Consider the following 12,132-nt stretch of genomic DNA (forward strand, 5'->3'; position numbering starts at 1 on the left):
TTTCTCAATATGAAGGATCACTTTACTTACGTTTTGAATATCAGAAAGTGTCGTGTTCTCAATAAAATGCTGCTCATCTGAAAATATCCGTTTTTCGATTCGCGGTAATAGTAAAAGTTCATTCCTCGCTCCGCCAGGAACACAATTCCTCGAAAGCTGACTCAAAAAACTCTTAGACATATTATCTTTAGAGATGTCTTCTCCTCCTTGATCGTCTGTAGTCGGCTCCAACTCAGTAGATTGCGTTGCCAAAGTATCCTCTCGAATGGAAGACTCTTTGGACTCCCCAAAAACTTTCTCTTGTCCTGCATCCTCTCTTAGTTTCGATGACGTCTCTTCTGATTTGTACACTTCCCCCTCTTCAACCTTCTCATTCTCCATGTTTTCCTCAGAGGAGTCGTATTCCTCAGAGCTGGTGTCACGATTTGAAATGCGCTGAAGACGTATCTGTTCCCGTATGGATTCAACCGCCTCAAGAAGAGAAGGATCTCTGTATGAAGACCCAACCAAATCCAACAACATGGAGTAGCGATCAAGCAATTCATCTGGGACTGAACCATCTCGCAATTGTTCGGACATCTCCAACAGTAGTCGGGCAATCCTGGTTTCATTCCCTTCGACTTCTTCTTCTGCCTGAAGATTGGCATCTGGCAAACGTGTTGAATCCCGAGCAGCTGTTTGAGGGTTTTGAAGCCCCTCCAATGCATCGCTAGGCGTGTCTCCTGTATCCCCCTGTAGTTGCGATGTCACATTTGCGCCAGTTCCAACTGGCTCCTCCGATTGAGGAGGGTCTTCACATGGATCCGGTGCGGTCTCATTAAGTGCATCCTCCTCGCCGGTAGAAAATTGCTCTCGCATCTCAGCCTGTCGTTGTTGAATGGCGGTGAGAACTTCACCAATCAGGTTCACCACTTGAGGGAGGCGGCGCCATGGCACATTCTGTTCATCAGCGGCGCTAAGCGCCTCCTCCACAGTTGTCATGAGGGAAACCATTTCTGTAGGTAAAACTGGAGGCGACGCTGAGAGTCTGTCCTTCAAAAGTGAAAATGTGCGGACAAGTTTCTGTAGGTTCACGCTTCCCGCCTCGCCCGTGACGTCGCCATTTCCTGAGGCACGCTGTATCTGATTCTCAAACTCATCCCGAAGTCTTCTTTCGTATGCCGTGGTGCATCCAACAGAGTCTACCATCTCCAATAGTCCAAGAAGAGGTTGCGCCTCCTCTGCAGAAAGAATAATATTGTTATTGTTGCTCTTGCGTAGCTCTGAAGTAATGTCCGTCACCGCTTTAAAAAGTTTTCGTCGCTCTTCTACAATTTCACCCCTTCTTCCCCCTCCATTGGTCGCGGGCATTTCGTCCTCCACTTCCTCGGCGTTATCATTATTATCATCGCTGTTTCCTTCGTCGGCTTCATCGACTTCATTCGAAACAACATCCGCGGTTTCACCAAGCCCTGCAGCAGCCGCTGCATTTGCATACCTTCCAACCTGACCAAAGGACTGAAGCTGTGTCGTGAGACGATGGAGAATAGTTAGAAGCGGGTTCGCTGCCCTGCCCAGTTGAGCGCACCCCTCTTTCAGGCGTTCCACCCGCTGCAACAACTGTCTAACAATATTTTGCTGCTGCTGTACGGGAGCAGTTCGAAAGTCCTCGGACTGCAACGTCGACAAGACCTCCTCTACCTCTGCTACCACACGTTGTGGGTCAGTCAAATTCTCCGAGTTGTTCTCATTTCTTGCGACAATGCTTTTTAGTGTCTCATTGACAGGTGCCAAGAGTCTTTCAACTGCCGCCCGCTCGTGGGGTGGAAGCAGTGAAAGGGTGGATGTGATTTTCTGCAACTGCGGGATAATAGACCTGGCGGCATTTTTTTTCTTGTTCAGGTCTGCTCTCTGAAAGCCATCCGAGTTCATTAGTGTATTCATCTGCTGTAGATGGGCGGAAATGTTGAGAAAAAGGGGAGTGGGTCCTGGGGTAGGTCTCTCCTCCTTCTTCCTCATCCCAGTCCGCAATATATCCTTCATGGGATCAATAAGCTCCCTCAGCTGGTCAAACCCATCAAACTGTGCGCAACGGTTCTCAATGTTGATGAGATGAATTAAATTTCTCCGCGCCGTATCACTCTTCTTTTTAGGGGACATCCGCTCATATTCATCCGAGTTGATATATTCAAACATTTTTTCCAGTTCTAGTAGCGCCTCGTCTAGTACATTGCCTTGCCGCTCCACAACTGGCGGGTTTAACCTTGAAGATAGGGGTCTTTCCCTGCTGCCTTCAGCTTCCTCCGGAGCAGTTCCTTCCTCTTCCTCCTCCTCGTTCTCTTGTTTCGCCTCCAGTCCTTCATGTGGGCCTTCTTGACGATCCAAAAGTGAGTCCACAAGCTCATTGCTCTTTTCAATCATTTCGGCCACAGACGCTGTGGCTTGGTTTAACGGGAGGCCTGCAATCTGTTGACGTAAGGGCCGCAAACCCTTCTGCAGTCGAGATAAAATTTGTTGTTTTACCTCGTGGGGAGCACGGGCCAATTTATCCGAGTGGAGAACTTTAATAATGGCTTGAAGAGAGGTAAAAATCTGCGGAAGCTCCGCCTGGGCACTCTGATCCTCGTCGGTTTCTTCAATAACATTTGCACGCATCGACGCCATTTCTTCCCGAGTAAGAGCCTCCATCTGCTCCAGCACCATAACGACGTTGCCAGCTACTTGATTGACAACTTCGACCGCACGGGCATCCCCAGATGAGGCCGCCTCCTGTTGGATATTCCGCACATCCTTCAGCATTTCGGCAATGCGGGCCAACCGCCCTGCAGGTTCCATGTTCACCAATGCAGATGACTTGAGAGATGTGAAAACCTCCCGTAGTCGCTTTACCATGGGTGCCAGCAACGTCGCTTGTGGTTCTGGGGCCGCCTGAGTAGACTCCACCGCACTTCCCGATGCCGCTGCCGTGGAACCATGTTGAATCCTCTGCAAAACCAACTCACACTTTTTCCTAAGCGGCTCTCCATATTGCGGTGGTAGACGACTTGCAACCTCCATAACATGACTTATCTGAGACTCAACTCTCTCTCGCAGCAACGCTATTTGAGGGTCAGAGATCACATGTGTATCAGTGGAGTCCAGTACTCGTAGAAATCCGTCTACCATTTCGTGCAATGTAATGAGCTGCGTCTCCAAGTCGCTGGGCTCTGCTGCTGTCGCTGGTGTAACACGCGTCGGGGGAGGGATTATGAGACCCTCAACCCTCCTCACAAGAGGTATTAGTTGCACCCGAAGTCCTGGTGCAAAATGTTGCACCTCGCCCAGCAATGCCTGACTGCACTCCATGCATTCCTGTCGCTGCCTTCGCTGAATGGTAGGTGATGCAGTCTCATACTCGTTTGAAGTGAGCATGCTGGTTATCGCGTTTAGCTTCATTAAAAAGGCCGCAACACGATCTTCTTCAGCTTCCCTCGTGCATGTTTCTGACGCGGACGAAGTCTGTGCACCGGCTGACTCGTAGGTTTCTTGATCCCGCAGCTCTCGAAGGCCACGCCGAATAAGAATCTGGTCACGTATCTTTGGTGCCAGCTTGGCGATGTTCTCCCCCTCATCCAAGAGAAAAAGCACCGACGAATCTATATTGTTCCTACAGAAGGCCATCACTGCTTCCTCTGATATACCACGCGACCGCAGCCACTGCGCCACCTGCTGCACAGTCCACTGGGAAACTGGCACAGTCTCAAAGGATGGATCTTCGCGCCTCCCCCGGTTCTTTACCAGACGAAAAATTAATGCGGCGGCAGAAACAGACACAGCCGCACAGGACACCGCAATCAAACGAAAAGAACCCCGTGACATTCCTTCTTCGAAAAGTAATTTGTATAATATTTACACCTTCTGCGTGGAGTATGTCAAGAGAGAAAAAATGAGTAAATAAAGAAAAAACACAAACACAAAGACGCACACTTAGGCATACACAAATATATGTATATATATATAATATTATGTATACTCGCAAGTCATGGAACATCGTACGGCTCTTCTTGGCGGGCATCGACGTCCCAATAATTCATGCGCACCGGATGCACATGGCCACCTTCATAAACTCCTCTCTCCCTCCCTCCTTCTCTCTCTCTTTTTTTTTTTTCCTTTCTTTTTCACTCTGGTTGGTTTGAAGCATTTCAATTTCTCTTACTGCTTATCACCTTCTCTTACTCCCTCATGACGCCAAAGCAAGAGCGTTCCCCGCGCGTGGTCACTGATATAAATCATAAACGACTCATTTATTTTGGAGAGTCGTCAATTGGCACACCCGCATCCCTCTTATCTCCACCAAACATTTTCTCAAAGTAGTAGCCACCACGCATGAAGTGAGTCCTTTCCGGCAGGAGAGACTTATGACGCTCCCAAATAAGACCCGAAACGTAAACGTACGCCGCTACTCCAAGCAGCCAAATGGCAAACAGAAATCCACAAAACACAAGGAAAAACGACGTAAACCGACACGCGTTGCCCAGCGGCGTGACATCGCAGGTGGAAATAGGGCAGACACACTTCTGAAGCCGCAGGTCCCGGTCCAAAAAACAGCTCTGTGAATCGGTGAAAACCCAATCCTTCGTGCCCACTTGGCACATTGCTAGACTTTAGACCGTGATGGTATTAGGAAAAAAACAAAGAAGAAGCATCATATATATATATAAGAAGAGAGAACCATCAGAACCAATAAACAAAAACAACAAAAAAAAACACTTATTTGTATTATTTTAATAAAAAAAGGGGTAAATTTGAGTTTCCGTAAACATATTTGGCTAAAAGATTCATGTGCGTGGAGCAACAACACAACTCACACACGTTCGCCATCTCGGGATGGCCGCGCTATGAACGGGCCACATCACATCTTGCGTGCAGCTTCCCACGGAGGTCGTTCAGTTTATCTCGCATCTCGACAGTGTCGCTCTGAACGGCAGAAATTTCCCCTCGGATCGTTGTCAACTCGTCTTGCAGTGCCGTCCATTTCGTTTCCTGCTCGGCAAAGCCCTCCAGCTTCTGCTTCACAGCGTCCATCGCCTTGTGTACGGAACGCAATTGTAAGGCGGCGCTGGAAGATGGCTGCGTTGAAAGCCATTTTAAACGCTCTTCAAGCGCCGAATTTCGCCGTTGAAGGGAAGAAAACTCTTCCTGCAGCTCCTCCTCATGGTACTTGGAGGCCAGCTGCACAAAAACTTCACATTTAGCCTCAGAAGGAAGAAAGCTCAGTTCGATTGGCATTTCATTCGTCTCTGTAGGTTTCAGCGGCGGTGTATCCGTAATTGGCACTTGAATAGGCCCTGACGCAGGCGTGGCGCCGTATACAAGACGGTCTAATGTTTCAACGGTGTGGGCAAAAAACTTTCGAACGTCCTTTAGCCGAATCCTACTCTGCTCAGCCCGCATCCCGTCTTCATTAAGCAATTCAGAACTCTCGTCTTCAAACTGCCGCAATGATTCCGTGCAGACGCGCTCCAACTCTCCATGAAGATCACCGATATCGTTTTCAGACTCCTGCAGTATCTTCTCGGCCAATACACTGAAAGCCGTGTCATCGCCATCACACAAAGCCACCTGACGAATGACGCTTACAATGTGGACTTTACCCTGCAGAACACTATTTAAAGTACAAAGTAGACGGAGTAGTGCTTCTTGCATAACGACATATTTCTGATAAAAAGCAAGCTGCAGGTCCACCGCTGGAGCATTTTTCTTCCTTCCGGGATCCTTTAATGAACGCCAAAGAGCACCTGCAGCGCCAATTCTTTCCAATAATTTATTTGTCATTCCCATCAGCCACTCACTCTTCATAAGTGCGTGGGGTAAGCTCGTCTCTAATGCGCCTGGCTCTTGGGTTGCCTGGGATTCACTCATATGCTGCAGAGTCGTTGTGTCTGTTGCAAGCAGCTTCCTCAAACGGAGCACCTCTTGTCCAAGAGCCTCTGTGTGGGACTCCAACTCCTGGCAGTAAACAAAAGCAGAGGCCGCCGCAACAGAAGGTGCATGTTGCTTAGACACCGTTATGGCGTTTGGAACCCGAAGCAGTTGATGCAAAACACACTCCAAGTGATGGAGTGTGGCCTCCAGGTGTTGATTGCCTAGTGCCCCTTCTTTTGCCTCCGCAGGCACGGTTCGTAATGCACCATCACTTCCAACAAGAGCACGACTGGCGGAGCGGGCATACCACTCCAGCGACTCCCGCGCCAACTCACGCAGAGAAGACGTCTTAAATGCCACACAATCTTGCAGTGCCCTTGTGGATTTGTACAATGTTTCATATCGCACCACCAGTTCCCTTAGCATGGTCATCAAAGCCTCCACAATTGGGAGAGTCATACTTGGCATCTCACCGGTGCGCAACTTCTCCATTGCCTCCTCGCAGAGCATAAAACGTTTTTTTTCTGCCTCAGCATCAAACGCAGCAAGATCTGATGGTTCATTTGTTGCACCAACGATACAAGAGAAAAGACGATCCCTAAGAGAAGCAGAAATGATTCCTTCACTATCCTCTGCAACAAGACGCTCTGTAATGTCCGTGACTGTCTGTTCAAGAACCCCGTTGCTCCTCTGAGCATCTCCCAATAATTCCATTACACCATGGCTCTTATTGCACTCCTCGACAACCGCACTCTGTGCCCTACGGAAGGAATCAATCTCCTCATTTATAAGAAAGAAATTCCCTCTCAATTGCTCCACGGCCTCACGGAGTTCCCGATTACTCCGTGACATGTGGTCAAGCTCTTCACTACGGAGCTTTTCCTTCTGTTTCACCTCAGATTCCAAGCCTGCGGCCTTTACAACCAGTGCATTGAACTCATCCTCCTCTTTACGCTCATCGTACCCCGTGAGTAGATCCTCCACAGAAGGAACTATCGACCCTGACGCATCTACATTGATCTCCGCAAGCAACTCCTTTTGTAATTGAACATCATCACCACCAACATCCAAATCGTTTGCAGCAACAGTAGTCATGGTGGGAATGTTGCCTGTCGCAAGAGTCAGCTGGCGGGGGTCTTCCCCTTCTTGGGATGAGCCTTCACGCCTTGGCTCCTCTGTGGCCGTCTCTTCGCGCCCTCTTTTCCTGCTGGTGGCTTCCACGTAAGACGTCGTCTCCTCGTCCTCCTCATCCGCAAACGGATTATCCTCAAACGCTGACATTTCCATCCGCTGCTGCGTGAAAAGACAAAAACAACAAAAACAGCAAAAATAAAAATAAAAGAACATTTAGATGGAGAGAAAGAAAGAGAAAAAAAAAAAAAAGGGGGAAAAAGAGAGCGTTCACGACATCAAAGAAAAAAAAAAAAAAGGATTTCTGCAATTAACAGAGTCGAAGGTAATTAAAAGCGGTGGAAACCAAATGCAAAATCTTTTTCCTGATGAAGTTGCAACTTTTTTATCCACCCCGCCTTTTTCTTTTCACATTATTATTTTTCTTTTATTGACGCACGGCGCTGGCCATAGCGACCCCTCGCCCCCCCATCCCTACTACTGCCTAGCATCCAACATCCGCGCTAATCGAGGGCAGTGCCAGCTCAATGGAGCGCAGTAATGCCAATGAATATGTCGTCTTTCACCAGAGAACATAGTGTAGGCAATGATGCGGGAAGAAGTCGTTGAAAGAAGCAAAGGGGAAAGAAGGGGAAAAAGAAAGAAAGAAAGAAAGAAACAGCAGGGTTTACGCCTTTAGAATAGGAAGAAGATCTGCAGCGGACACTAGCGCAAACCATGGCTCGTGCATGGTGCGCTCGTCACGCTCAAATCCCCGCACACTCTTCGTCGCATTGCACTCCTCCAACACAGTATACCTTAGCTCATCAAACGCCTCAAAAAACATATTCTTCTGTGGAAAGCGCCTACCAACTTTCTCTTTTATCCCTACGATAAAACAACTACCTTTAAGAAAACGGCCGGGTTTTGGTACAGACCTTGGTGGAACATCATTCAGCTTTTGGGGATATGGACGAGCGTCCACAATACGCTCCAGTGCATAAAGTAAAATCCGAAGTTTACTCAGCACGTAGGAACTCCATACGGAAAGAACCGCCTCCAATTTTTCTTCATTTTCTTCCTCGCAAGTAACATGTACCACAAAAAAAGTGGAATAATCATCCAAAATGTGATAAGGCTCCCATATCGTCTCTAGGGGCGTCTCTAAATTGGACAGGAGACGATAAGCGTATGTTAACTCCGCGTAAAACACCTCCAAACCACAGCGACCGACGTTGCGAGCGTCGTTGACGTAAGGGTATGCGGGATTTATAACAGGCAACAAATCGTCACGACACGCGTCACGCCGCGGATCCCAGGAGTCTGGAAGGCCTGGAATACGACCCCGAGACTCTAAAGATGTGGTAATATAGACTGGAGAAATACGATCATGGCGGCTCAGCCATTGAGTATAAAACAAGAAAAAAAAGCGCAAAAGGACGTTGGGATGAGACGCAGGCATGACCTGACAAATCCGAGCCACCATGATGGCAAGAACCACGCCACTTGGATAACAATAAAGATTTCCATAGACCTTTCGCCGCATAGCCCACAACTTCACAGACTTAAGTACCGTCGTGAAGACGTCATACGCCACCGGTAGACGCCGCTTTACTTCCAAGACCGTGCGTAAACCATTTACACTGTGACGGGTGTCACGGGCGACCTGAAGAAGAAAAGAATCATCTAATAATTGCTCTGTCGTGGGGGGAGCGGCCAGAGCCGCTGAAACAAACACGACATCCACCGAAGTACCACTGTAACTGAACTTCACCACAGGAACCCTGGCAGGAACCAAAACCACGTTCCCCACGACAGGCTGCAGCAGTGGAGGAAACTCGCGAAAAAACACCTCCGCCGTTACCTTAAAAGGACAAATCAGCACACTACCGGAAAAAACACGGCATTTGGAGATGCACACGGAGTGGACGGTGTGTAAAAAAAAAATAAAAATTCAAGAAAGTGCGAGCGTTTTTAATTGAAAACGACCGGCACGGAATATAAAAAAAAAAAAAGGAAAGAAAAGCAGATTTTTTTTTTTTTAAGTTGTTCAAACACTGATAAATAGAAAATAAATAAAAAGAGAGAGGGCGAGAGAGGCGGTAGCTTTACAAGAGAAGGGAAGTGTGGTGTGGAACGCGTTAAAATAAGTGAGGGGATTAGAGAGGGGTTGGAAAATGACTCACCATACATATCGAGATCGCTATCTGCAACGGAGGCACCCAAACCGCAGGAACCGAACGGATAGGCTCGCACCCACCGCTCTTCCGGCTCTGCGGTTATTTGTTCCACCAGACGGTGGGCAGTCAACTCAATAAGGTCGATCGCCTCCCTCACTCTGTCAGCAACCACAGTCGTCATCGTCTCGCACAGCCTTCTGGACTCCGCCAAGTCACGTGGCTGTGCCGGGGGAACCTCAAGCGGCTTGGTCGGCCCGTACAGCAACTCCATCATCCCCAACCCTGACTATTAAAAGAAAAAAAAAAAATTAGCAAAACAACTTTCGCCAATCAACCAAAAAAGAAGTCAACTTTCACTAAAAAAATAATGAATAAGAAGTTAATTTCATCGCACACGGGAGAAACAAATATATTTATATTCAACTTTATATAAATATATATATATATATATTCTTTTACTTTGAATTTCGTCCCTCAGAGCCTTCCAGACCTCTAGAGGCGCAGAGAGCGCCTAGCACAAGAATAAAACCCGTGTTTCAAGCACAAACACCAACAATACAGACACATACATACACACACACACACAAAAAAAAAAAAAAAAAAAAAAAAGCAAAAAAAAATCGTCCCACAAAACAAACAAGCAATAATAAAAACAAAACAACAAAAACGAAGAAACAATCCTTCGGACTTCTTCCAAGAATTTCTTCAAATTTCACCAGCCGCTCAAAATTTTTTTGGGTGACCACCAGTAAAAATAGGTGTTACATTAGAATTTCCCAAAAGCCTCATCACATCCTGGTGCAATACACTGTTCGGGTGGGGAATCACAAAGCGATCACCTGACGATGCCACAATGGACTGCCCATCAACCAGCTCCTCGATCGACGTGATCTCGCTACCAGTGGCATCATACAAAGTTTCTACTTTCTTTCCCAGAGAGTTCCACTCCAGCTCACGTTCAATTGTGTTTACAACTGCCCGTATCGTCTTGTGAATAGGGCGAAGAGTTACCGTACGGAATGGAAAAGGATCATAATGGCAATCACCATACTCCCCGTTTGAAAAGACCCGCACAGAAATAGGCTTTGCAATGCCTTTTCCTGAAGCTCTTTGTCGACCTTTCTGGGCGCTGAGGGTGTAAGATGATTTTGGGAGTTGTGATGGCAAGGGCAAATAATTTGTTGCCTTCACAGGTGCTTGTTGAGGCTCCAAATTTATATTATGAACCACAAGGGCGTCTGCCGCGGTTGGGGCTGAAGTGGGTCGAGAATGTCTTCCAACTGCAAGGGTTCCCGTTGCTTTTAGTGCCGTTGTTGGCGTCGTGTTGTTCACTTTGGTTTTTGCTACGGGTTCAGGAGTGTAAGCATGGCCGGGCGTCACCAAAAAAGACATCCCGTTCCGAATGGCATCAAATTTCATAATCTCTACTCCTTCTCTGGTAAACAGTCGTTTCGCCGTTTGGCCCAGGGGTCTCCAGTTCAGCTTATCCGTTAACATCGAAAGCACCGGCTCCAGTTTGTTCATGCCTTTTGGGAAGACAACCAAATTAAACTTCAATTTTTTTTGCTGTGGAAGCGCGCCTGCCACCATACACTGTTTGCCGTCAACTCTCGGAATCTTTGTATTTTTGTCGCTCGTGGAAAATCGTGCTCTGTAGCCTGCAGGGCACCTTGTCGGTATTGCACTGTCACTATTGCCGTTTGCCAAGAAGCCTTTCCATTTTTTTGAAGGCTTGTATGTGATGGGATCTACGCGAGGGGTCTTGAGAAGATTGTCCCGCTCACCCCGACCAATCAGTGGCACTGCAGCTGGAGCGTCAAAATCTATTGGGCTTCCCAATCCTTCCCTTGCAGATACTTTTCGTCGTTGTCGCTCTGAAAGCACTTCCTTCACAAGACCGATGCTTTGATCCGTCTTTGCGTGAGAACCTAATGTTTCAGAATCCATTCGCATCACATAAGACGCGGACGGGGCCCCATTTGAAATAAATAAGAAATTCGTCTTTGGTTGCTCTCTGAAATTTTCTTCCCCTGCATTGCTGTCCCTTCTCTCTACCGATGGCACCAAAGTCGTTGTCGCCTTCGTAACATCAAGAGTAGTAGTAGTAGTAGTAGTAGTAGTATCAGTAGGAATGGTTGGCGGGTTACATGGCTTCAAATTCTCCAGCATTGCTTTGGGTTTGCGGGAAGGTATATTAATGTTGCTCCATGAAGGTTGTAGAAGAAGTTCGGGCTTCGCTGGTGGCACAAACTCTGGTACATGCAGATCTTCCGCGTCAAAGTAGACCGCCTTGTGTGACACCTTTGGTGTAGAACTTTTCTTCGGCCTTGACTTTTTCCCCAGTAAGAGACATTCAGTCAAAAATACTTTTGAGGCGCCATCGGCAAAAACAATTTCTACAGCCGATTTCTCCTGAAACGAGGGCAGGATGCAGGTTACCTTACCTCTCTCCCCCAAATACACCTGTTTCACTGGATCAGGAACAAAAATCCCGTTTTCTGCCACAAGGAGAGCATGTGGATCATCAATTGTTTCTACATAATCCCCAACAGAAATGGTTGTGCCGCCAACTTGTAGACTCGTCGGCACCTCCTCCATTGCCTTCCTTCGTGCAGCTTCAGCTATCTGTGAGGGTGTCATACCATCATCCCTCAAAGCAAGTTCATCAAAGGCTTGCTTCTCTCTTTCCCGCTCCTGACGGAGCAACTCGATCTTTTTTTGAATTTCCTCACGGCGGGCAGCAGCTGAAAGCATCAAATAAACTTCCGCAGTCTAAAGAATATTTCTAACAAGACTTAAAACGCGAAAAAAAAAATCACGAGGCAAGAGTCATCCCAGAATTCACATACAACAGCAAAAACCACGCAAACCAATCCTGCCAACCCAAATTCTCGTCATCGTCTCATGCAAGCTTTACGCTACACAAAAAAGCACCTATTTCCCCAGTGAGCTCTTAAAC

The 12,132-nt window shown here is 47.5% G+C and overlaps 6 protein-coding genes across 6 annotated transcripts, besides 9 other annotated features; all 6 read right to left on the reverse strand.

Annotated features, from left to right (window-relative positions):
• Tc00.1047053510317.7 (hypothetical protein, conserved) lies at positions 1-3,837 on the reverse strand (the record flags this gene model as incomplete). Its single annotated transcript, XM_801965.1, has 1 exon — positions 1-3,837. A coding segment is annotated over one exon (3,837 nt), but the record flags the coding sequence as incomplete, so codon positions are not given.
• Positions 1-12,132: a sequence feature (heterozygous, Esmeraldo-like haplotype).
• Positions 3,958-3,985: a sequence feature (AT_rich).
• Positions 4,088-4,143: a repeat region.
• On the reverse strand, positions 4,263-4,613 carry Tc00.1047053510317.14 (hypothetical protein, conserved; the record flags this gene model as incomplete). Its single annotated transcript, XM_801966.1, has 1 exon — positions 4,263-4,613. The coding sequence occupies one exon, from the start codon at positions 4,611-4,613 to the stop codon at positions 4,263-4,265; it is 351 nt and encodes a 116-aa protein (XP_807059.1).
• Positions 4,855-7,230, reverse strand: Tc00.1047053510317.20 (hypothetical protein, conserved; the record flags this gene model as incomplete). The annotated part of the gene is made up of 1 exon (XM_801962.1): positions 4,855-7,230. The coding sequence occupies one exon, from the start codon at positions 7,228-7,230 to the stop codon at positions 4,855-4,857; it is 2,376 nt and encodes a 791-aa protein (XP_807055.1).
• Positions 7,184-7,312: a sequence feature (A-rich).
• Positions 7,637-7,672: a microsatellite.
• Positions 7,682-8,539, reverse strand: Tc00.1047053510317.30 (poly(A) polymerase, putative; the record flags this gene model as incomplete). Its single annotated transcript, XM_801963.1, has 1 exon — positions 7,682-8,539. One exon carries the CDS (start codon positions 8,537-8,539, stop codon positions 7,682-7,684), a length of 858 nt encoding a protein of 285 aa, XP_807056.1.
• Tc00.1047053510317.34 (poly(A) polymerase, putative) lies at positions 8,968-9,447 on the reverse strand (the record flags this gene model as incomplete). Its single annotated transcript, XM_801967.1, has 1 exon — positions 8,968-9,447. The coding sequence occupies one exon, from the start codon at positions 9,445-9,447 to the stop codon at positions 8,968-8,970; it is 480 nt and encodes a 159-aa protein (XP_807060.1).
• Positions 9,600-9,624: a microsatellite.
• Positions 9,731-9,759: a microsatellite.
• Positions 9,760-9,793: a microsatellite.
• Positions 9,897-11,927, reverse strand: Tc00.1047053510317.40 (hypothetical protein, conserved; the record flags this gene model as incomplete). The annotated part of the gene is made up of 1 exon (XM_801964.1): positions 9,897-11,927. The coding sequence occupies one exon, from the start codon at positions 11,925-11,927 to the stop codon at positions 9,897-9,899; it is 2,031 nt and encodes a 676-aa protein (XP_807057.1).
• Positions 11,268-11,302: a microsatellite.

This window comes from Trypanosoma cruzi, genomic scaffold (assembly GCF_000209065.1).
Source record: "Trypanosoma cruzi strain CL Brener 1047053516711 genomic scaffold, whole genome shotgun sequence".
Taxonomy (NCBI): domain Eukaryota; phylum Euglenozoa; class Kinetoplastea; order Trypanosomatida; family Trypanosomatidae; genus Trypanosoma; species Trypanosoma cruzi.